At 35.0% G+C, this 26439-nt stretch overlaps 1 protein-coding gene and 1 long non-coding RNA gene across 7 annotated transcripts in view; both read left to right on the top strand.

The window, feature by feature from the left end:
- The window catches only part of LOC136163487 (uncharacterized), a 490623-nt gene that overhangs the window by 255008 nt on the left and 209176 nt on the right, over window positions 1-26439 (top strand). The gene's annotated exons all lie outside the window — the stretch shown is intronic.
- LNPK (lunapark, ER junction formation factor) overlaps window positions 1439-26439 on the top strand; it is an 87462-nt gene continuing 62461 nt past the window's right edge. For 5 of the 6 annotated variants that reach the window (XM_065931797.1, XM_065931794.1, XM_065931792.1 and 2 more), the window contains exons 1-5: window positions 1439-1566; window positions 6777-6865; window positions 8438-8479; window positions 9239-9426; window positions 23804-23862. In XM_065931797.1, coding sequence (XP_065787869.1) covers window positions 6839-6865; window positions 8438-8479; window positions 9239-9426; window positions 23804-23862 — 316 coding nt within the window. In that variant the 5' untranslated portion in view covers window positions 1439-1566; window positions 6777-6838. Of the gene's footprint in view, window positions 1567-4549; window positions 4578-6776; window positions 6866-8437; window positions 8480-9238; window positions 9427-23803; window positions 23863-26439 lie in introns of all 6 variants that reach the window. The other variant, XM_065931793.1, reaches the window with a different exon arrangement.

Here is a 26439-nt window from a genome sequence, read left to right as displayed (position 1 = left end):
TCTTTTCCCATTAGGCTGTTATATAATACTGAGCAGAGTTCTCTATGCTATACATAGGTCCTTGGTAGTTACATATTTTAAATATAGCAGTGTGTACATGTCAGTCCCACACTGCCTAACCATCTCTCCCCACTACCCTTCCCCCATGGTAACCAAAAGTTCATTCTCTAAGTTGCTTTTTTTTAAACTTTAAAATAAGAAAGGATGAAAAACAAAATGGTTAAATTTCCAAAACAAAATAAGCGAAATATTTCATTTTCTTTCAGATATGTAAGGTGTCTTACCCAGAGTATGAGAAGAAACTTTGGTTTCCTTCCCCTCACATTTACGAAGCTGTAACTAAACATTTTAGCAGTTAAGCAACTCTACAATGAATGATCTGGTAGCTTCCAATATAATAAATTACTCTTACCAACTAAATATTATGCTTTCTTTTCATAATTTACCTGTTTGGTTGTCAAAGTTTAAACATAGCATAATACAACGATTATACTCTTTAAAATACCATGGGCACTTAAAATGTGTATGTAACTGAACAAAATAGAAAAATCCCATGAAAAACGTTTGCACACAGGGGTAAATCGTGACAAGAACTTTTGCTGAAGTTTCTCTGCTTCTCCAACATTACCTTGTGTGATTCAAGTACTATTTGTTATTGAGACTTGTCATTCTCAGTTGACTAGTAAATTTAAGGCACTTTAGCCAACGTTTCAAATCTAAGGCAAATAAAACCTAGGTGGTTTATTCGTGGGCCTAGTACCAAGACCTGCTAAGGGAGTGTTCTTAAGCGTTTTAAGATAGAAAACTCAGTTTATGTTGTTAAGCCACCGGTTTGAAAGCAACATCCTCGGGCAGTTGACGTTTACCACATAATTGGTGAGGTAAGCGGCCCAGTCATCAAAGGACCCTTTTTGAAGTCCATGAGTCATAAAAGTCTCCAGCAGTCCTGGAGTCCAGGCTGAATTTCTTCACTCGCTTGTCTGGGAACCCGTCTCTGCTTAGCTGTGTAGTATTAACTGGCTCCGCTGCCGGCTGGATGACAGCAGATCCCGCACTCTTCAGGGCGGGCTCGTGTCCAGGTGCACCTATCTCCACCGTCAAACCCAGTCCTCTCTCTCGCGGCGGTCTAGGGCCATCAGGACCAATTTCGGGGTTTTCTTTAGTCAGTAAGACTTTCTGCAAAAGAAAAACAGGAGGCAGAGGAGGAGTAAGAAGTAACTGTTGGTAAGAGTCAAAACAAATGACACTCCACCTGTAAGACACGACGACGAGCACCCCACTTGGCTGCGGAAGCCACAGGGATGCACGGATCTCCTCCCGCCAACCGCCTGCCTCTTCCCCCAACTGCCCGCCCTAGTCACGGTCACGTGACGAGGGAGCGGCGCGCACCGGCCGCGGCGCCGATTGGCCGGCGGCGGGAGCGCGGGGTTTGATGGGAAGGAGTTGGCCGGGCTCATCGCTCTGTCACTGGCTGCTGCTGTCCGCTCCGGAGGCGGACTGCGCGGTGGTGGCCGAAACTGGCCGAGGTGGACGCCAGCGCCGGGCTTTGCCCGTTTCTACTTGAAGGTAGAGGGCTCAAAATGAGGGTCATTGGGAAGGTTCGGCAGAAGGGAGGCGCGCTGAGCTTTTCCCTGGGAAATACGCTTCCGATTACCTCGCTTGCCTCTCCCAGGCGCCTCCGCCTCCCGCCGAGTGGCCTACCAGTTCGGCGGCGGCGGCTAGTCGGGCTCCTGCCTGGCTGAGCGCTGACCCCTTCTCACCGCCTGATCCCCTTGGTTTCCTGGTGCAGTGGCTGGGATGGCTCTGGAGTGCTGGAGACACCTTTTTGTCCCCGGAGGGGAGTTGGTTTCCCAGCCTTTTTTCGGAGATTCGAGGCGGGGGTGGTGGTGCGGTGACTGGGTTGAGCTGAGCACCGTTCCTTTGGCCCACCTCCCTGTCCGAGCGAAGGGTCAGAAGGTCCTACAGTAAGCCATCGCTTTGCGTGGGTTCTACCCTTGTCATCTTTTGCTGAATTGTGTGCGGAGGCGCCGCGAGTTGGAGAGATCGGGAGGGACCGAAAACTGTCAGTGTCATACTGCTCGGCCCAGGCGTGTGGGCGTGGATTGTGTGCTGCTTAGAGAAGCCTTTTCTGCCGTTGTCCTTATTTGAGCGACGGTGGGGTGAAGGGAAGGGCGAGATTGCGTGGGTGTCATAGGCCTGGCAGAAGAAGAGCAAATCTAGACCGCATGAATAGTTTTAATTCTTGAATATTGTGTTGGGGGATTAAGAGAAAGTTGGGATTGGTGCACTCAGTTTTGCTGATGGTGCGCTCGCTGTACTAAGTAAAATCTGTGACTCACTGAATTTTCCATGTTCCGTTTTTCCCAGTAGGCTTCTGGTTTGTGGTGTCCATTGTCGACTGTTTTCTCCTTTCTCTGTGGCCTGGGTGTCACTGTTGACAAAATTGTCACCACACAAAATTCAACAGCAGTTTGTGTGGTTGTGAGTAAGCTTGGTTTCAGGGATGTGTTCAAACTGGCAGGGCATTGCTAATTTCTTGTCCTCAACAGCCCCCGTAGTTTAGTTTTAGGAGAGTCAAATTGGTTTTGAACACATTTTTAAACGAGTGATGCATTTACAATTAGAATTTCAGTTTTTCTGTCATCTACTGGGATGAGCACAATACTGTTAAAAACCTTAGTGTTCATATATTATTAACTTGAAAGAGTATAAGGAAGAAATGGCTTACAACAGGTATGCTTTGTTATAGAAATCTTTCCAATCAAATAGTCATTTTTTGAGTAGTATTTAGTTTAGAATGACTATTGACTTACCGTGAAGACCAGAACTTAATCATTAAATAATAAAAGTGCTTTTAGAAGTGTACTTCTTTTCAGTAATTTTGTTTTTGAGCAATAAATGTGGTGATTTGAGATATTTCAGAATTGTCTTTTCAGTTAGGATATTTGGAAGTTAGAGTTCTAGAACAAACCCTTTTAATCTCAAGTCCAGTGTATTATAGAGGTTTCTATTGGTGGTGGCTGAAGGGTTTCTACTTAAGTTTGAAACTTGATAAAACTAAACTTCCTTTGCTGTTAAAGGCCCTACAGGGTTATTTTAATGGAAGAGTTATCAGAGTATTTTGCTTTATTTTTTATACTGGAGGAAACGAGAGCAATACAATTTCAGTTTAAAATGCAAGCTAATTTTGTTTTCCAATTTTAAAATTATGAAACAGTTTCTTTATAAGAAGGTAGAAAGAAATGTGTTCCATATGAGACGTATTGTTGTACTACATGTGTTTTCTGGTAATAGTAGTAATAAGTTCTATAGTTTATTATACACTTCATTATTTGTTGAACACTGTGCCAAATGATGTATGATTTCATTTAACTCATGCAATAATTATGTGAAGTGTATTTTCACGGCTAAACAAATGCTGAACTGAGGCTTAGAGAGTTTAGTTTATCCAAGATCACATAGCTAGTGTGTGGTTGAGTCATATTTTGAATCCAGACCTTTTTTATTCCGTTATTTCAATGACTTGAAGTAAGCTGAAAATTTAAGAATAACATGTCCTGAGATTTTAAATTCTGACACCTAAACCTGAGTGTGAATAGCAGTTAGTAGAAAGCATTTGAATAATATGGTGGGCATCGTTATTTATTGAAAAACACATTAGATGCACCCAGCTCATACAGTCATGTCAGGTCCCATTATATCAAAGTGGAAGGAGACTCTTTGTACATGTTCATAGAAGAGTTCTTGGAATAGGCCAATTGAGATTGAACCATCTGTCCACTCAAGGGCAAGCAAATTGATTTATGTTTCAGAAAAAAATGCTAGTAGTCTGATTCTCATGTATTTTCCATGTGTTGAAAGGAAACAGAGATGGACTGGAGAAAGGGAACAGCCACAGCAGTAAAGACAATTTATGTTGAGAAATTAGGATGTGTCCGACACTGCTGTAAATACTTGAGAATGCGTTATGTAAATACTTTAGAATGCTTTTTAACATTTGAGAGGGTTCTTATCTATCACTCTTTTGCAGATGAAGATAATGAGTAACTGAGAGGTTAAGTAATTTATTTGCCCAAGGTTTCATAGTAATGTTAATGTTTCATTAATACCAAAACAATTCTCCAAGCAAATAATTGATGTGAAGGTTGGTATTAATTGTAGTATTATGCATATATTTCATATGACATGTATTTTAAAAGTGATATGCAGTAAACAAGTAGAGGCAGTACTTGCAGACTTCTAGTACCAGCTCTGCCCCTACCTGGAGGTACATGATTTTGGCACATCATTTAGCTTTTCTTCTATGTAGACTTAAGCATTCAAATTTAATCAAATAAAGAAATTGGGCTACATGATACACTGTACCAACTCTGGATCTTGTGTTTATAACTTTCCACTGCAGTAACCCCATTTACCAGATGTTTGAGAATGTCTGAGGTGCTTTTATGTACAAATAAATTCAGTCTAATCTACAGAAAGATTTTATTTCTGATTTTGAGTTGCTGGAAATAGCTTGTTTTTTTTTGACCTTTTTTTAATTGAACTATAGCTGATTTACAATATCATATAAATTGCAGGTATGTAACTTAGTGATTTACAATTTTTAAAGATTATTCTTGATTTATAGTTATAAAATGTTGGCTATATTCCCTTGCTGTACAATATATCCTTGTAACTTATTTGTTTTATACATAGTAGTTTGTAGTTCTTAATCCCCTATCCCTAACTTGTTGCTTTTTACAAAATCAAAACTAAAATACTGTGTCTGGCTCTTCTATTAGTACTTACTGTCTTTGGGAACTTAGCAAATTATTTCACTTCTGTAGCCTCAGTTTCCTCATTTGTAAAACAGATTGATAATAGTATCTACTTGACAAAATTTATGAAAAACATTTGTTTTAGGGCTTGCTAGAAGATTGAGTACTAAGTGTTTAAATATTATTGTTGTCATTACTTTCAAATGTTAAAAAATCTAGTTTATGGTAGCTGTAAACTTGGAGGCACATCAGTGTTTCAAACCAGAATGTGTAGGTCAGTTGTGTACAAATCACTGTCCTGTACACTGTGCATACGTGGGATAGCATATACTTTGAAAGTATACAAGTTAAGTGGTTCATCTGAATCTTCCCTCCTCAGGCACGTGTCTTGGTGATTTTTAGCATTTTATGGTTTTTAGATCTATTTAATGTCTTAGCTTAGAAATTTTAACTTTTATTCATTAAAGTTCCTGGGTTTCCTACAACCACATTTTAGAAATTTGAATACTGAGTTACTATTGAAGGGTTAATAATAATATTTAGATTGCAACTGAAATGTGACTTTATAGCATTGATTACATTTATAAACTGCAGAAATTTTTAGGATAGATGATAGATATTTCTGTCCATGTAAGTCACTTTGTAAGTTTTATAATTAGATTTTTTGTTACTTCTGTAACCAAGAAAGTCCAAGGTAGGCATGCTTTATGCTAATCCCAACCTAAAAGTAGTATCTCAGAGTGTATGTACTTACTTGGTGCTGGCATTATTTGGTGATTACATTTATAGGTTTTAAAAAATGTAAGAATTATGGCCTAACTTTTTTTTGGGTGGAAATGAAGCAGTTTTATGTTGGTAGTATATAACTGTAGCCTTGTAAAAATATGTAAGTTTGAAAATATACTTCCACTATTTCAATTTAAAAGAATTAAAAATTATATAATTATTGACTGGTAAATTGATTTAGGTTATAATATTGCTGATACATTTTTAAAATGTATGATAATATTTAATACAGCTTCCCTTGTGGCTTAGTGGTAAAGAATCTACCAGCAATTCAGGAGACTGCCTGCAATGCAGGAGATGGTGGTTTGATCCCTGGGTTGGGAGGATCCTCTGGAGAATGAAATGGCAACCTACTCCAGTATTCTTGCCTGCAGAATCGCATACATTTGAGAGTCATAGAAAACCAACCAAAAGATGGTGCTAGGAGATGCAACTACCTGACATGACACTTTAACTGGGGGGACTCAAACAGAGTTTCAGAGAGAAGTGCTTCTTTGGGTGTTGACTGGTTGTGGACAGACCAGGAGTCTGAAGATAGAGTTCCTTTGGGTAATGTTTCTTCTGAGTTATTGGACAAATCACTTGATTTCTTTCCACTTAATTTTTTTTATCTGTGAAATGGTAGTAATGAAGATTATTCTGTGAAAAGTGGTAATATTATTAACTTTAATGTACAGAAAAGAAAATTATGGCTCAGAAACATTAAATGATATGCTCATTGTCACAGGTAGCCTTGTAACCCTTATTTTCTTACTTAGAATCCAGTTGGCTTTCTATTATTGTAAAGTGATGTTATTCTGAACATTGTAGAGCACCCCTAACTCCAAATAACTAGTTTAGTTGGGAGACAGCCAAATGATAGAAATGGCTGTATTTAAAACTGGAGAATAAAAGTATAGCAGAACTTTTCTTGCAAGAACAACATAGGGGACCTACTTTAAGGAACAGAAAATTGCAAAGTGGTATAAATATACACTTTTAAAATGCCTCACTACTTAAAAAGTCCTTCCAGCTTTATTTTCACTTTTAAATATGTTCTGCCTTGGAAGAAAGATTTTTTAAAAGGTGGACTATCTGCAAGTCTATCTGAATTAAAATCTCACATAAGTGGAATCCAAGGAAATTAATATTTTATAGTATTTTATTTATTTTATAGTATTGCAACAGTTAAATTTTATAGTAAGTATGCTGTATATTTAACTTAAACTTTAAAAATAATTGCTTTATTTCTAGCTGTGAATTCCTTTGGACAACTGATGATATTTATTATTGTGCCCAGTTTCTACAAATGAAAAATGGGTGGATTATTTTCTCGATGGAGGGTAAGTTAGTTTTCTTTACAATAGTTCCTAGTCTAATGTAAAAGTGTCCCATAAAGTTATTTGTAAAGGTCTCCTTTGCGGTGTAGACTTGAGTAGTAGTTTAGTATTATCCCTAACTATTTAATTTTTTTTCCTTCTTGTGAATTTGTTTTTTATTTGGACTTTAATGGTTATACTTGCTTTATAGGTGTCTCATGTCTCTGTTTAACAGGATTATTTCACTTTGACTTATGAATTATTTTTATTTTCTCTCTCTATACCTTCATGTGCAAATGGTTATCTTTTTTTGTTTTCATAGTACCTAAATTTCAATCTTACTTGAAAGATAGTTGAAATTATTCTATGCAGTACCTAATGTTTTTATAGGTTGTATCTTTTTGCTTAAAGCTTATCACAAATATTTACTGAAGTCATACTAGATGTACTTTTAGGAATTACTAGGTTAAACACAATTAAAAATAGAGTTTTATATTATTGGCTAAGTCTTTAAATTTAGGGTTATAAAATATATTGGTAAATGCTCTTCTTCAATATAGGAGAAGGTAATGTAGTCTATGACAAACTGCTTTGCCTATTTTTTTTACTCTTTTTTACCATAATAATGGAATCTAGCAGTACTTGATATACAGTTTAGTTTTTGAACTACTGCTGGAACTGCTTTGCTTTGGATTGACGTTTTATTGATATTCTCCACCTCCCTCACCCCCCCTTTGAAACCTGATAATTGAATTTATCTGTTTTTTCTTTGTCTTTCTTGTTAGGTTGAACCATATGAAATTACCAGTCTTCAACAGTTTTGACTACATAAACAGCAGTTTCATATGGTTTAATCTAATATTAATAATTCCTGTGTGCACTACAATGAATTGATTATCACTACCCTGTTAGATGGTTGAGTATATACTTAGTAATTATTTTTCAAGTGTTATGTGAGCCATTTTGGCTGATTTTTATTCTAGGTGATATAAAAAATGTCTCTGAAAAACAAGCTCTGTTGTAATGAAGTATTCTTAGATGCCCTTTAAAAACCTGATCTTCAGAAAAGTGCTTTAGGAATTCAGAGTGAAGGCAGCTAATTGGTTTTTGACCCCCAGCGTCCTAAGTGAGCTTTCAGCAATAGTAGATCAGAACGACTTTAGTTTTGAATTTTAAAATAGAATTTATAGCTATAATAATTTATTATAATTATTTAGAATTAATAATTTATAATAATTTAATATAATTCTTTTGAATAATTATATCTAAGAAAAGCAAATTATCTCTCAGTAATTTCTGAGTATGTTTTATTGGGGTTAAGAAGGGTAAACATTGAGCTACAGAGTTGAAAGTACTTTTGGGCCTAAAAATAAGTTAAATAGGAGCATCTTATTTCTTATTTCTTTAGTCTTGTGTAATTTTGTTTATACTTATAATTTTTATTTAAATCTAAATCTCATTTGTAAATAAACAGGAATACATATTGCTTGATAATACTGAAAAAACTTAGTTTTGGATTAAAATGTTCTTTTATGATTAAAAAAGTCAAAGTGTTTCCAAGTTAGCAATAACAAGCTATTTCTGTTTATATAACAGACGAAACCTTCCACTGTAGAGGTTCTGGAAAATATAGATAAGGTATGTTCTTTGGCTCTGGGGTGTTACATAAATATTATTTCAGTATATATTACTTTGGAGACTAGATCTGGTATGGGAATTTAGAGGTGATATACAGTAAGCCTGAGAACGTTCATGTTAAAGTCCAAAGTCTTATCAGTGACTTAAGAACTCTGTGTCAAGTAATAATGACTGTTAGAATGAAATTAGATCTATGGCATGGTGTAAATCAGTATTACACCATTATAGATAAGTAGATTATAAAATAGTCTGCAATTATTTATATCAGTTTGCAAACTTCACAGCTTTTTACAGTTTCTATCATAAAAAATACTTATTCCTTGGGAATATTGACAATGATGAATAGATTAAGGGAATCTAGTATGGATCACTGTTTCAATTTTTATTAATCCTTTTTATAGTCACTTTTTTTTTTGGCCTTATACAAGGAGAATTACTACTTGTTTGTTTTAACAAATACTGTTTATTGATGCCAATTTTATACCTCTGAGCTTTGCTAGTTTGATAGGTTATCAAATATCATTTTTAAATATCTTGCATAAAAGGATTTGTATAATCATTTTAGGCATTTTAATATATTTTAAACTTCATTTCTAATTGTCTTTTCATATTATGTTCTGTTTCAAATATCAGGGTATTTCATTGAATTTTTTTTTTAAATTTCATTGAATTTTAAGGGTGGTTTCTCTATAACTTCTCTATCATGTTAAATTTTTTTAAAAAAAAATTTATTTTCTTTATGAATTTTTCTCTTCACAGGAAATACAAGCATTGGAAGAATTTAGGGAAAAAAATCAGAGATTACAAAAATTATGGGTTGGAAGATTAATTTTGTACTCTTCAGTCCTCTATCTGTTTACATGTTTAATTGTATACTTATGGTATCTTCCGGATGAACTTACAGCAAGACTTGCCATGACACTCCCATTTTTTGCTTTCCCGTTAATGTAAGTAAAATATTCTTTTTGTTGACTTTTCTTCTTTCTGACTAGATAGTTTTAATATAGTCAGTTTCTTTTTATTATGAAATATAGTACTGTTGCAGATTGAATAAATTTCCTTTTTTTGCAGTTTGAAAACTATTTCTCTAAAAAAGTAGAACAGTTGTTCTAAACCTTTATTTACAGTCCAATATACTTGAGGAATATGACCCAGTGACATTTGTAATAATGGTTTTATATGGTAAGCTTTTTGTGATTCTCTAATAGATGGTCATGCTCCCTAGGAGTATTGGGCATGGAGTGGGCATTTCTGATTGTGGGTAATAGTAAGCGAGGGAACGCTTATAAAACAAAAAGAACAATTGCCCCAGTGATTCCGAATGTATTCCATTCTCCCACTATTCCCCTCTTTTTAGTAATTGCTATAAAGCAATTGACCCTTATTATAGAAATATTTTGTAATATAGTACTTTACAGGAGGTGTGTCATGATTGAAAATTTTGACAGAAAGTTGAGTGAAAAATTTGTTAAGTCAGCAAATGTTTATAGGTACCAATTGTGTAGATGTTGGATTATTGTGGTTTATGGTATACAAAAATACTAAACCTTTGTCCATAGATCTTAGACTGCATACATTAAGTATAATGAGTATTATGAGAGTGTCAAATGGTCTGGGAGCATTTGACAGGGTCCCTAACACAGTCTGGAGTGGAGGTGGGGGTCAGAGAGGTGGAGGTGGGCATCAGTCCTTTGTTTTCTTTACTACTGCTGCCACAAATTTAGTGATTTAAAGTAATACCCATTTATTATATCACAGAAGTAAGTCAGAAGTCCAGGTAGTTTGGGCTTTTTGCTTGGGGTCTTGCGGGTTTAAATCAGTTATCAGCTGGCCTGGAGTCTCTGGTGGGGAGAATCTGCTTCTAGGCCCAAACGAGGTGTTGGCTGACTTCTTTTGTCTCTCTCTGATTTCGTATTTTGTCCTTGATTGGGAGAAACTTCTGCATTAAGGGCTTAGCTGATTATATTAGATCCACCAAAATAATCCAGGTTAATCGTCCTATCTTAAAATCAATTGAGTAATAATTATATCTGCAAGGTATATATATACCTTTTATAGCAGTACCTAGATAACTGTTTGTATAACCAGAGAATGGAAATCTTGGGGAGAGAGAGGGAGGATATCTTTAGAATCCTGCCTACCGCAGCCTTTCAGAGGAAGTGATGTTTGAGTTTGAGATCTGAAGGTTGAATATGTATAGCAAGGGTGGTGTGATATGGGTAGGTAGTGCAGTAGACAGAAGGAACGGCATATGTGAAGACGCTGAGGGAAGATAGAGCATGTAGGTTAAAGAACTGAAAGAAAGCTGAATACTGGATTATGGAGAAAAATCTGGTTAGGTGAAGGATATTTCTTGTGGGCCTTATAGTCCATGATAAGGATTTTAGCTTTTAATCTAAGAATAGTGGGCAGCCACTGAAGACTTTTAAGAACTATGACGTGATTGTATTGTTATCTTGAAAATACCACTGAGGCTACAGCATGGAGAGTAAATTAGAGGGGGTAAGAGTGGATCTGGAGCAGCAAGGTAAAAGGTTATTGTAGCTGTCCAGGAGAGAAATAACGGTAATTTGCATTTGAATGGTGGTAGCAGCGTTGGAGAGGAACAGATGGTCTGAATGAAGTGGATGGGTTGAAGAGATTTAGGAGGTAGAATTGAGGTAATATGGAGAGGTTCTTTGTGATTGGTTGGATATGGGGTGAGGGGGAAGAATTGCATCAAGGATAAAATTGAAGTTCATAGCTTGGGAAATTTGGCTGATGGTAGTGTCATTCATCTGAATAAGCAACAACATGAGGGGGAGCAGGTAGGTGACCCACTGAGACGGAAATACTTGTGTTCTATCCAGATAGAGCTGCTGAGTGGGATGGTTGAAATTTGAATAGAAGGTACAAATTTAGGATTTGGCAGTATGTAAATATTAGTCAAAGCCATCACTTGTTCATTCAGTAAATATTGAGTACCTGCAGTGTATTAGGTTTGGAGCTAGCCCCCAGAGATAATATCTTTGTTGTCATGGAGCTTGCATTCTTTTGGGGTTGGACAGACAAAAAATGAGAGCCAAGTAAACAAACACAGTTAACTTAGAGAAAGATAAGTACAATGAGGGAAATAAGCAGGTGACGTCATAGAGAGGAGTGGTTCAAAAGGCCTCTTTTGAGGACCTGGTATTTGAGGTGAGAACTAAAGTATGAGAGAGAACCAGTATGGAAAGAGTTGGAATATATGAAAGATTATTTATATATACAATGTAGAATAGCACGTATACCCACAGAGAGATATAGGAAAGGATTATCCTCAAATTAATTATCCTCAAAAATATCCTCAAAATTATCCTCAAAATAATGTAATTTTCTCTAGACTTTGGAATTTTAAGTAATCATTTCTTTCCATTTGCTTTTTTGGTGTTGTTTGAATTTTTAATATCAATGTATTCTTCAAATTAAAAACAAAATTCCAAGAAGATCTTTCCAAAAGAAAATGCAAAGCCTGTGAAGTATGAGAGTGTTACTTAGACTAGGGTCAAAAACATAGGTATATCTGGAATGTGTGAGGAGAGGATGAGCAATGGAGAGGAAGAGCAATACAAGGTGAGCTTGCACAATCTAGATCATGGAGATCACAGAGAGGAGTCTGAATTTCATTTTGGGTGAAATGGTAAATGTGTAAAGGTTTAGGAGAAAATGGCATGATGATATCTAAGTTAAGATCATATACGCTGTCTTAGGGAGATGGAGTAAGAGGAGGACAAAAGTAGAAGCCAGGAGATCAGCTCAGAGGCTGTTATAGAAGTTTAATTTAAAAATGAATTGGATTGGATTTCCCAGTGACAGTAGAGATGAACAAATGATTTGGAAATATTTTGGAAGTAAAACTGAGACAACTTGATGGGAAGAAATGGAAGGTAAGGGAAAAGGAGGAATCAGGGTGATAAGTTTTTTGCTTTGACATTGGTGGGTAGGATCTTTTCCTTTGGGACTTCTATAGTAAACATTTTTTGTTTAGTCTTTAGGAACTCCTGGAGCTGATACAATTTTAACTTTGTGTGTAGGTTAAAGAGCCAAAAATCAAGTGCATGCATATTACAAAATAACTGTTTCTGCCACTTAAAAGTTTTTCTTCTCTTTTGAAATCTGTTGGAATGCTTCTTAACCCCACATGTAGTCACAGATTTCATAATGCTGAGCTGCTTTCCCTTGTTTCCTTCCTATTTTTTTTTTCCTTTAAATGAAGAGAGAAAAATTCAGAAAGCGAGTAAGTGGGAATATTATTTAAGTGTCTTTACATACTTAAACTTCACTTGACATCCATTTCCATATAAAAATTGATTTTCTGATTATAAAAGATTTTTTATCTAGTTGTAAAAGAACACCTGTCAGGAAACTCTACTGTGTTAATTCCAGTGCCTATCCACAGATTGTCATCAGCTATTTTGACTCAAGAAGACTTTTTTCCCCCCAAATAAATCATACACTGATTTTAAAAGTAAAAAAATACTTAGTTTCTTTAAAAACGTTTGTTATTTCTTCCGTTTGATCTTTCTACTCTTTTGAGTATGAAACTTTGTTATCCTTACTGTGTCCTTCTGCTGGTTCTGCATCAGCTACATCTAGTATTTCTCAGCATGTTACACTTCAGAGCTGTTTCTCGGCCTCTCATTCACATCTGTGACCTGGTTCTCTGCTGCAGCTTCTATTTCAGTGTGCTCGTCACTTTGGAAGCATAGCCCAGTTATCCAACAAAGAACAGAATTGTCCTTCTGATTGATGACAGTCAAAAAAGCGTGAAATAAAATATAGCAACCTGAGAGGGAATGTGGTAAATAGAAAGAAGACTCACCACAGGGCATTTTCTTTTGCGTGTAATGTGAGCTGTTGCCCAAGCTTACCCCTGGACTGTTTTTCATTGGAAACTTTTTTTTTTTTTGAGGTTTTTTTTTTTCCCTTTGGAAACTTTTTTTTTTGAGGTCTTAGCCAGGTTTTGCTTAAAGAAATGGAGGCAGAAGAAGCAATAAAATGCATTGCTTCACTCTCATCACTGTCTACATTGTTGAAGTTTAGACATCTACCTCGTAACTACAAGAAGTGACTGCTGTCTCTGCATCCCAAGTTTCCCAAATGCTTTTACTGGCAGAGAAGTTATAGATTTAGGATTGAGCATATATTGGCTGATCATAACTATTCCAAAATTATCTTTTATGATAGAATATCAGTACTCAAGATTTTATTATGTCTTCTTTTTAGGATGTAATATGGAGGAATTTGGTGAGATTCCAATCTATTTTCTGCTTTTCAGATTTGATAATATATTTATATTTTTCTGGTCTCTCCAACTGTTACTAAAACTGAAATTATGGTGAACTGATTTCATAGGAATTATTAAGACTGCATGCTCCATAGTGAGGGTAGTTCTGGGTTACAATTAAATTTTTATATTTCTGCATTATGCTGACTGATAAATGCATTACCTTGGGAGCTGGCTCATTTTTTGAGTGAACAGCCATAAAGTTCATCTCTATCCTTAACTAACTCTTGGAGCTATCTTATAAACTTTTATTTCTGGATATATGTTCTGTTTCATATGTTTTCTTAACTTTTCTGCTTGAAAGCTGTTTGAGGATAGAGCTTTGATCTTATATTGATACAATTTTTATGCCTCTTTCCCACTTTCTCTTCTCCCACCCAGCTTGTGATATGTATTTCCTCAATCCCTCTAGATAGCTAAGGGACATAATTTGTAGCCTTTTGAGGAAAGTTAAAAGTTTGTTTCATGGACTTTAATAATAAAGGATCAAGTATAATAAAGTATCTCTCATCAACTATAGTTGTAAAGAAGAAGGTATCTGAACATCTCTTGATATTTACTCAAGGAGACTACTTAGTTTTTGTAGGTAAGAAAATAGTTTTGCAAGCATCCCTTTTATAATATTGATAGCTATTAAAGCATAGATATTCACTTGATATAAATTTGTATTTAAAGAATTATGTACTGAAACATAATTGAGACAAATCCTGTTCTTGAATAGGGAGATTCAGTATTATAATGAGATTGGTTCTCCCTAAATTAATCTAAAAATGTGTAATCACAATAAAAATACTAATGATACTTAAAAAATCTTGGTACACTTATTCCATAATTTTTAATGGAAAAATAAGCACATAAGAATGTCTTGGAAAATCTAGAGAAGGAGTAGAGGTCTACCAGGCTTCAGATGCATTATAAAATTTCATTAAGTAAAAGTTTGGTCTAAATAGAGACACAGAATCCAGAAATAAATCTCCAAAGGAATTTTTATTGCATATGGATTTTATACATGATAAAGATAACATTTGAACTCATTGGGGGAAAATGGTGTTGAGTTATATCTCCCTTTCCATTATAAAATAAAATTAAAAAAATAAAGCTTGTATATATATGGAATTTAGAAAGATGGTAACAATGACCCTATATATGAGCCAGCAAAAGAGATACAGATAAAAAGAATAGCCTTTGGACTCTGTGGGAGAAGTTGCGGGTGGGATGATTTGAGAGAATAGCATTGAAACATGTATATTACCATGTGTGAAATAGATGACCTGTCCAAGTTTGATGTATGAAACAGGGCACTCAAAGCTGGGCACTGGGACAACCCAGAGGGATGGGATGGGGGGGGAGGGAGTTTGGGACCGGGGGACACATGTACACCCGTGGCTGGTTCAGGTCAATGCATGGCAAAACCACCTCAATATTGTAGTTAGTCTCCAATTAAATTAATTAATTAAAAAATAATTCTACTCAACATTGTTTAATAAAAATTATTTTCTTAAAAAAAAAGCTTGTTCATTATACCAAAATAAATTATTTTTATTTGTGTGAATGTGAAAATAATTTTTGCTAAAGCCTTTGATGATTAAATAAACTGACAAAACAGTTCAGTTCAGTCGCTCAGTCGTGTCCAACTCTTTGCGACCCCATGAATCGCAGCATGTCAGGCCTCCCTGTCCATCACCAACTCCTGGAGTTTACCCAAACTCATGCCCATCGAGTCGGTGATGTCATCCAGCCATCTCATCCTCTGTCGTCCCCTTCTCCTCCTGCCCCCAATCCCTCCCAGCATCAGGGTCTTTTCCAATGAGTCAACTCTTCGCATGAGGTGGCCAAAATATTGGAGTTTCAGCTTCAGCATCAGTCCTTCCAATGAGCACCCAGGACTGATCTCCTTTAGGATGGACTGGCTGGATCTCCTTGCAGTCCAAGGGGCTCTCAAGAGTCTTCTCCAACACCACAGTTCAAAAGCATCAATTGTTCAGCGCTCAGCTTTCTTCACAGTCCAACTCTCACATCCATACATGACCATTGGAAAAACCATAGCCTTGATTAGTTATATATATACCAAGACCTGTATTTTTTCACTTTTAGCTTTATGTATTGCTAAGTCTCATCTTAAAACATTTCAATGAATTGGATGGGTTTTATGTAGTTGTTAGAAAGCACTTAAATTTGGCAGAAAGGTCCAAATAAGTAAAAACTCCTTTGTATATGATGATTGCTGAAAAATCATCAGAGATTTATGGAATGTTAATCCTTCAGTAAAAATGAAGGTTTATGTTGCTTAAGTTTTAGACATTCTGATGCATTTAACTTTTATCGTTTTTAACTTTAATACCATAAAAACACTTAATATGAAGGATTTAAAATGTTTACTGAATCTAGGATATAATTGTTTTATTGAAACTCCAATTTTTCATGTTAGAGCACCTTTATAAATTTACAGTGCAAGTCACTGATACTATTCAACAGAAAATCATGCTGACTTTTCAAATAACATCAAGTTCATTCAGAAAGGAATAACAAATAATTTAATGAATGTGAGTTAAGGGTTTTTAGTATGTCTTAGTATTACTATCTTGGAACTGATTGTATATATGAACTTAACTTATTTTCTATACTAATTTTGTATTGAACCATAATAATTGTCTTATTGTTTCTTTTTAAAATTTTACTTTTTGACCCTTTTAATTTTGTATTAGGGTGTAGCTGACTAACAATTATAGTGATAGTTTCAGGTGAACAGTTTCTAATAAATATTTTAGTTGATTCTTTGAGAGTTTACAACTATGCAATCTTATTATTTGTACATAGCAATAATTTTACCACCTCCTTTTAGATTTTTTGGCCCTTTTCAGATCTTTTTTCTCCTCTTTGCTAATTGTGTTGGCTAATGCTTGCAGGACAGTGTTAACTTACAGAGAAAATAATTGTCATCCTTGACTTGTTCTTTGGGAATGTTTCTAATTTCCCCATTGGCCATTATTCTGACTTTTGGTTTGAGACATATGTTTTATGTTAAAGAATTTTCTAGCTTTCTGTATTTTGTTTAGCTTTTTTTAAGAAACATAATTGAATTTTGCTAAATGCTGTTTCATCATCTATGGAGATAACCAGATAATTTTTCATCTTATACCTCTATATATGATAGATTATATTAAATACTGAATTCAAATGCTAAAATCTAGGTTTCTAGGAAAATTTCTACTTTCTTAGTTGCGGTCATTTTATAAAAAATTAGAAAGCTTTTCTTTCTTTTTAAATGGTCTGTAACAGTTTAAATAGTACTGGCATTATCTGTCCCTTATAGGTTTAGTAGTATTCCATTTGAAATCTTTTTGGCTTAGTGTTTTTTATTTATTTTATTTTATTTTATTTTATTTTTATTTTTTAGTTTTTTTTATTAGTTGGAGGCTAATTACTTCACAACATTTCAGTGGGTTTTGTCATACATTGACATGAATCAGCCATAGAGTTACACGTATTCCCCATCCCGATCCCCCCTCCCACCTCCCTCTCCACCCGACTCCTCTGGGTCCTCCCAGTGCACCAGGCCCGAGCACTTGTCTCATGCATCCCACCTGGGCTGGTGGTCTGTTTCACCATAGATAATATACATGCTGTTCTTTCGAAACATCCCACCCTCACCTTCTCCCACAGAGTTCAAAAGTCTGTTCTGTACTTCTGTGTCTCTTTTTCTGTTTTGCATATAGGGTTATCGTTACCATCTTTCTAAATTCCATATATATGTGTTAGTATGCTGTAATGTTCTTTATCTTTCTGGCTTACTTCACTCTGTATAATGGGCTCCAGTTTCATCCATCTCATTAGAACTGATTCAAATGAATTCTTTTTAACGGCTGAGTAATATTCCTTGGTGTATATGTACCACAGCTTCCTTATCCATTCGTCTGCTGATGGGCATCTAGGTTGCTTCCATGTCCTGGCTATTATAAACAGTGCTGCAATGAACATTGGGGTGCACGTGTCTCTTTCAGATCTGGTTTCCTCAGTGTGTGGCTTAGTGTTTTTTAATAGTGGCTAGCTCTTAACAACTTTTAAAATTCAATAGTAGTTAATTTTTTAGGCTTTCTCCCAAGGTTGGTTTTGTTAATCATTCTGCAGTTTTAAAATATATTTGCAGTGTTGTAATAGTAGTAATCACTGGCTCTAATTGATTTTTAAAATCTTCCTTGTAGCTATGATTGTTGCTTCCTTATTTTTTCTTATTTTGTATATTTATAATTCTTTTTTGATTGGATTGTTTTTATTAGCTATTTTATTCCAAACAACCAGCTGAAAAAATGACTTCTTTTTATTAATTATTTTTTCACACTTAGATTTACTTTATTCTTGTAACTCAAAATTGATGCTTTAATATATTTATTTTCATTCTTCTTAACACAATACACGGTGCATATATTTGAGGCCATAGTATTTTCTGACTGTTTTAGTTTTATCCCACAGGACTTAATATGTAGTGATGTATATTTACTTTGGTTATTTTAAGACATCATTGCATTTTTTTTTAGTTGTTTTTTTTTTTTAAGTTTTTGTAACTTAAGGGTTATTTCTAGATGGCAGGGTGTGTTTATATGTTTGGTTTTTTGGCTTTGTTATTATTTCTGTTTTTTTTCCAAAATAATAAAAGATATTTATCAGTTTTCACAATCAATAGACAAAAAAATAAAAGATAGTCACAGTTGCAAGCCATAATGGGAACATGATTAATCTAACAGTATAAAATAATTGCATATAATTTGGAAGATCAAGCAGAGTGATAAAAGTGAAAGTGCATACATGCACATGTTTTCATCCACCCAGCCAGTCTGTGTCTTTTGGTTGATAACATTTAATCCATTTACATTTAAGGTAATTATTGAATCTGTATGATCCTGTTACCATTTTCTTAATTGTTTTGGATTTATTTTCTGTAGGTCTTTTCCTTCTCTTGTATTTCCTGCCTAGAGAAGTTCCTTTAGCATTTGTTGTAAAGCTGGTTTGGTGGTGCTGAATTCTCATAACTTTTTTGGAATTGGCTTTTTAAACTCAGCATATTCTTGTGATCCATTCAAAATGTTAAGTATAACAGTAATGCCTTTTTATTGCTGAGTAGCCTTTCATGGCACTAATGTAGCACAGTTTGTTAGTCATATACTTGTTGAAGGACAGTTGGATGTTTTCCAGTTTTTGGCTCTTACAAATGAGGCTTCCATGAATATATGTGTACAGGTTTTTGTCTGAATGTAAGTTTTCATTTCTCTGGTATATATACCTGAGTGTAATGTCAGAGGCACATGTAAATACATGTTTACTTTTATAAGAAATTGCTGAACTTTTTTTCAGAGTGTGTGTGTATGTGTGTGTGTGTGTGTGTGTGTGTGTGTGTGTATTCAGTCGCTCAGTTGTGTCCGACTCTTTGCAACCCCATGGACTGTAGCCCGCCGGATTCCTCTGTCCATGAAATTCTTCAGGCAAGGATACTGAAGTGAGTTGCCATTCCCTTCTCCAGGGGATCTTCCCAACCCAGGGACTGAGTCTGGGTCTCTTGCATTGCAGGCAGATTCTTTTCCATCTGAGCCAACAGGTCTTTTTTTTTTTCCCAGAGTGGAGGTACCTTTTTACACTTCCACTATAATGTTTAAGTGATCTAGTTTCTCTGCATCCTTGCCAGCATTTGGTATTATCACTATTTTCTAATTTGATCATTCTGATAGGTGTGTATTGATAGATCACTGTGGTTTTAACTTACATTTCCCTGATGGCTGTGATGTTGAACATCTTTTCATGTGTTTATTTTTGATTTGTATTATCTTCTCAGTGAAATGTCTATTCATGTCTGCTGTCTGATTTTCTAATTGAATTGTTAGTCTTTTTGCTGTTGAGTTTTGAAAGTTCTTTATGTATTTTAAATAGAAGTTTTTTGTTGGATATATGGTTTGTAAATTTTTTTTTCCAGTCTGTAGTTTCTTTTCATTCTTATAAAGGATTTTTCACAGAGCCAAGTGTGTTATTTACAATTTTCCTTTTATGGATTGTGCTTTTGTTATCAAGAACCCCTCTGTAACAGGCTCACAGACTTAGGCAATGAGCTTATGTTTGACAGGGGGAAGGATGGGGAGGGATACCTAGGGAGTTTGGGATGGACATGTACACATTGCTATGTTTAAAATGGATAACCAACAAGGAACTACTGTATAGCACATAGAACTCTGCTCAATGTTACGTGGCAGTCTGGATGGGAAGGGTGGATTTGGGGGAGAGTGGATATGTGTATGTGTATGGTGGAGTCCTTTCGCAGTTCACCTGAATATATCACAACACTGTTAATGGCTATACCTCAATGAAAAATAAAAAGTTAAAAAAAAAACCTCCCCAGTAGCTGTAGGTCTTGAAGATTTTCTTCTTTATTTGCTATACTTTTTTCCTTCTAACATTTTACATTTAAGTTCATAATCCGTTTTGAGCCTGTTTTTAAATACGAGATGTGAGGTTACATTGAGGTCCTGTCTGTCACTTTCTTCCTTTGCCTGTGGATCCCCACTGCTTCAGCTGTATTTGTTGGAAGGAAACTTCATCCTTTTTAATGCTATAAAATGACCTTTTTCTAGTTTAAAGCTTTGTTTGGTTGGGAGAGGTAGTCTTGAATTTAATTTTGTATCATATTATGATCAAACCTTATTTTGTGTGTATTTGCCTACTATATTTTTTGTCCACTGTTTTATTTTCAACATTCAAAAAACTTAGTTTTAGGTGTCAGTTTACGTTATAGGGTTGGTTTTTATTTTATGATATAGCCTGAAAGTCGTTTTCTTTCGCTCTGGTGAGCTTAGCTCATTTACATTCATTTAAATGAAAGATGTTGGTCTAAGTTTTGAAACATAATTTTCTATTTTGATTTTGGTTTTTATAACTTAGAAACAAAATATCTAAGTATGTGGTATGTTTACCTTACTTTCGTCCAGTTATTTGTAAGAGGTTTATGTGAGAGTATGGGAGAAGGCAATGGCACCCCACTCCAGTACTCTTGCTTGCAAAATCCCACGGACGGAGGAGCCTGGTAGGCTGCAGTCCATGGGGTCGCGAAGAGTCGGACACAACTGAGCAACTTCACTTTCACTTTTTACTTTTATGCATTGGAGAAGGAAATGGCAGTGTTCTTGCCTGGAGAATCCCAGGGATGGGGTCGCACAGAGTTGGACACGACTGAAGTGACTTAGCAGCAGCAGTAGCAGTATGTGAGAGTATAGAGGCAAATCTTCCTACATTTTAGGCTATCTGTAATTTTCCTTATGATCCAAGGTTTAGTATGTTAGTTTATTCAGCTTTTATTTGTCTCTGGCTAATAAGGTTAGGCAACTGTATATAAAATTTTTCATAATACAAAACTCTGCCCTGCTGCCATAAAAACAGAGTATTCTTTGTAAATAGGGCATTTATGAGTGATTTCTCTTTAAGCCCTGATTTTTCTGTTTCATTGTTGGAACCAAACTGGGGAATTTCTGCCTGCACCATGTGTATCTTGTTCTCACTGTAATAAACAGGAGTTCTAACCTTTACACTTTGAGAAGTTTATCTTTCTGTCTTTTAGTGAGATAAGCAGTTTTCCTTCTCTGCTTTTATTCTTTTGAGCCCCTGCATGATCTCTATTGTTTTGGGAAACTCTTTCACGTATTTTGAGAAATGAGTTTTAGCTTATCTTAATATTATCAGAAAATGAATTTGTGTTTTTGTTTCCCTGCTGTTTGGATGATTTCCAAGAAGAGAAGGGGGAAATGGAGACTATGCCACTATTCTACAAGTAGGAGTCAGTAGAAATATCCTTAATATCTTGACAAACATTGTATTGTCATAAATTATGTTTAATTATTGGGAGAGCAACATCTTTGTTGGGATAACTAGAAACTTATTCCTGAAGTACTTTAGTTCTTTTCCTAAATTTTATTTTAAAGAATTATCTATTTAAAAGAATTTCATTTATCTTCTCCTTAAAAAATAGCTAACTCTATTATAGTCTGTCTTTTTAAGTCTTGAAGACTTGACACTTAAAAATGTGTATTGTTTGACAGCTCCTTTTCTCCACTAGTTGTTCTGATAAAAACCAAAAGAAGAATCTGTTGTTCAGAAAGGGGTATTAGTAAGTTTTATTGTGAAATAAGGGACTGTATTTTCATTCTTATAACTTTTACACTTTGAAAATTACATATACTTTAACAAATATCTACCATTTAAGAAAATTAATAGATTTCCTACAGAGTTTTAGTCTTTATCTCTGCAGTTCCTTCTCCTGTGTCCTGTTTTCTCCCTATATGTTTTTTTTTTTCACCCCCAAATCAACTGTCAGTTTGCCACTGTTTCAGTGGGTTTCCAGTGGGGAAATATTGTGGGACTTTTCTACTTTGTAGAATATTTGAGGGTTGTCAGTTGTGTGTTTAACCTTTTTTTTCATCTCCCTTCCCTCGATAAAGGCCAGTGTCTTTTTTTTTTTAGTACGAGGGTAGTTGTCCAAGAACCATGTAGGAATCTGCTGCTGGTTATTTTGGTGTTTTCATGTCATAAAAATAAACTGTCATAATACAAAAAACATGGACAAGTTATCTGTTGCTCTGTAACAATTGCCCTAGAACTTTAGAGCTTAACAAATGTTTATTCTCTCTTTCAGTTCTTGAGGGGCAGAATGTGGGAGCAGCTTATTAGCTGGATGGTTCTGGCCCAGGGTCTTTTTTCATATATAAATTGCAGTTAAGCTATTGGCTGGGGCTACAATCATCTCAAGGCTTAACTAAGGCTGGAGAATTTACTTCTAAGCTCACACGTGTAGTTGTTGGCAGGCCTCAGCTCCTTCCTGGCTGTTTGCCAGAGACCTCTGTTCTCATGAAATGGCCTTTTCTATAGAGTTCCCTGAAGGTCTTCATGTCATAGCAGCTGGCTTCTCTCAGAGTGAGTAATCCAAGAGAGAGAAAGATAGCAAGCTGAAGAGGAGGCCTGAGATGGAAACTGTGTATTTTTATAACCTAATCTTGAAGTGACATACTATCACTTCTGTCATATGCTATTGGTCACACAGACCAACACTGGTGAGAGAGGGCTATACAAAGTTCAGAGTTGTGAATACCAGGAGACAGAGTTCTCTGGTGATGACCCTGTAGGCTGATTCCTAAGAATAGCAATGATATATTTCAGAGTGAAGAACTAGTTTTCATACATATTATTTGAATTTATGTTTAGATACAATGTATTTCTTTTATAAAATGATGGATAATGTTTGTATACTTATTCTGATATGTTCCATGGAGAAAGGAATTTTGGTTTATTTACATTGAATTTAAGAGATTACCTGGACAAGTCTGTGATTAGGATCATTCTTCGATTTTCTTTTAATTCTCTTAATATCATTTAATGTCTTACTAATGTAAAACCTAAAGAATAACTCACAAAATTTATGAAAGGAGATGTTTAGCTAAATTTACTTGTCAATTATTTATTTGATTGTACTATTTTGGTTTTTTCTCAAGATAGCTTATCTTGTTTGGTAAAGTTCCCTCTAATATTCAATAACAGGGAAGGAGTATCAACTTACATTTGTATAATGCTCTGGATTTGTAAAATGTGTTTTTCCTAATGTATAGAAATAGATAAAGTTTTAGGGTTCTTATTTACCTAGTAAGAAGGAATTTTATAATTTGTTCTTAATCTTTTGGAGGATTCATAGATCCCTCTGAGAATGATAAGGGCAACGGTCTCTCCAGAGAAATGCACTTAGGTGCACAAAGGCAATTTCGCAATTTGGAGGGACCGTCAGGAGGTTCATGAATTTTGGATTGAGAATTCCTCCTTTGAAAACACAGGTAGATTTCTGGTGGCTTCTGAAAGGAGTGCTTTTTTATTTTCAAAATACAAAGGAAAACATTGTCTCTGACTGTAATTAGAAATGTGTATTTGTTTTCATTCAATGTGGCTTCTAATTCATGTATCCTAATTATGGTTTTTGTTTCTGATTTTTGCTTCTTGTATAGCATCTGGAGCATAAGAACAGTGCTTATTTTCTTCTTTTCCAAGAGAACAGAAAGAAATAGTAAGTTTAATTTTGAAGTTTTTATAAATACATTAAAAAAACCCATCTTATATGGTGTGTTGGTTTGTAACTGAATGACAGGTTATGAAATGGTATACTGAAGTGACAGTGTGGTAAATATTGAGAAACTGTTCACTTTAAAGCATCAGAAAGTTTATGAATGATCAAACTGGTTCTATTTTTCAGTTGTGTTATTTCTGTCTTATCCATTTAGAATTTTTTTTACTCAATACACAAAATAAATCATTTCTTTAGGTGAAGAGAAATCATACTGCTTATCTTTATAGGAAATTTATGTTATTAGGGGGTAAAATATAGTTAAGCATCTTTTGATTTATTCTATTAGTTGCATCTATTCCTTTCAGTCTCACAGTGGTGTGGAATGTATTATTACCAAAACACAAAGCATGGTGCTTTTTATGCATTGATGGTATAATTGTACTAAAGAATGCACATATATATTGACTACCATGTTAAGTATTCATCATGATAGTCCCAACACTCAGAAAAGCAATGTTAGAAAAATTAGGATATTTAAAATAGGATATCTCCTCATAGCAGAATTTCTTTGTAAAACTAAAAAGTGAAAATGGATCTTCAAAGTAAGTTTCTGAGTGGCTTATTTCTGAAGTAAAGATAGCTATTTACCAGTTGTGAGTTAATTAAATTATGTAATTGCAGCAGATGAAAAAAATGTATTTAGGGAAGATGCTTGCTTGGCTAGTAGCCTTTTTAGCAAAATAATTGGTTGAAGAGTTAAGAACACTGGAAGCAACGTAGTTCATTTAAAAACAAGACAGATGATTTCAAGTGATTGTCAGCTGACTCTTTTTTTTTTTTTTTTTGCCACACTGTTTGGCTTGTGGGATCAGTTCCCTGATCAGAGATTGAACCTGGACCATTGCAGTGAAAGTGCTGAGTCCTATCCACTGGACTGCTAAGGAATTCCCTGTCATTGGTTCTTGATGAGTTGACAGATGTTACTGATACAGCTCAATGGTAGTTTATTTGAGGCGTCAGTACTGAACTTGAAGTGACTAAAGACTTAGCCTCTGTAAACAGTCTGTGTAGAGCATACTGGGAGAGAATATTTTTAAAGAAGTTGAAAAAGCACTAATTTAATACAACCAGAAGTGGACTCTGCTGAGATTCATTTACAACTGTTGGTGGTAAAAATATGTGTGAAGCAGGAAAAGGCTTAGTGGATTAATTTACAAAGCTCATGAAACTGTAAGGTGTTTAAATTCTGTGGTTATTCACTGTGTTACTCAACAGAAGATAGCAATACTTGCAGAGCATATTTGAACCTGTCATGGGTTATTGAACTCATAGTCAATGGGGAACTTCATTTGCTTTCACAGACTTAATCATCATCAGTTATGTGATCTTTTATCAGAAATAGAAGTGGGGGCACTTCCCTGGTAGCCCAGTGGTTAAGATCTGCCTTGTAATGCAAGGGGTGCAGGTTCAATCCCTAGTTGGGAAACTAAGATCCCGATTGCCACGGAGCAATTAAGCCTTTCCACTGCAACTAGGGAGTTGTGTGCCTCAAAAAGGATCCTGCATGATGCGATGAAGATCCTGCGTGCCACAACTAAGACCTGACACAGTCAAATAAATAAAAGAGATAGAAGCAGTTGGATGGATTAGTAATAGTAGTAAAGTTTTATGATATTTTGAGCTCAGCCAGGGCTGACATGTTTCTGAGGCAGACTGCCTTCAATCACTGAATGAACTGGCTTTGGAAATTCGGTCTTGTAGACTTGATAATGGTTCTTAATGAACTCAGCTTAAGATTGCAAGGTGAAACAATCCTCATATGTGAAACCTACAGTGCTATAAAATGATTTAGAAAGCAAATAACAATTTAATGACAAAAAGTAATTTTTTAAAAAGTGCTATGAAAAGTTAAGAAGCAAGATCTCCATTCCCACACAGATTTGTAACAGATACGTTATATGAGCTCAAACTATAGTTCCAACAGTGTTTTTCACACCTCATGCAAGTACAAAGAAAATTTCCATATTTCAAAATCCATTTAACTGAAAGTGATTAATTTGCAGTGACATAATAAAGACAAATATCAAGAGAAGGATCTAAAGAATTTTATTAAATACCTTTCACACAGTGAATATGCTCAATTAAAATCATGTGGTTATCAATTAAATATTTAGCAGCACCTATCTGTGTGAAAAAGTTTTTTTGTTTTTTTTTTTTTTGGTGAAAAAGTTTTCAAAAATAAAATGTGTGAAAGACTACAGATAAACTAACAGATTGACTTTTGCAATCAGTTTTGGTGGTAGGGGATACTAATTTTGAATCTCAATTTTAAGTGAAATGTTATCCCCCACCTACCTCCTAAAATTTTTCTTTTCATTGGTAGACCTACGTTATGAACAATTGACCACAATTATTATTATATTTGAATTTTGTCATTAAAAGTTTTGTGGAAATTCATTTACTATTTTGCTTTAAACCAATTTAACTTTGCCTTTTGGCCCATAAAGCCATTTGCTGTCTGGCCCTTTATAGAAAAAGTCTGCTGATCTCTGCATTAGAGGCTAAATATTTGGCTTG

Source organism: Muntiacus reevesi, chromosome 3 (genome assembly GCF_963930625.1).
Source record: "Muntiacus reevesi chromosome 3, mMunRee1.1, whole genome shotgun sequence".
NCBI lineage: Eukaryota > Metazoa > Chordata > Mammalia > Artiodactyla > Cervidae > Muntiacus > Muntiacus reevesi.
Note: the sequence above shows the minus strand (reverse complement) of the source record. Positions and strands in the feature narration are given on the sequence as shown.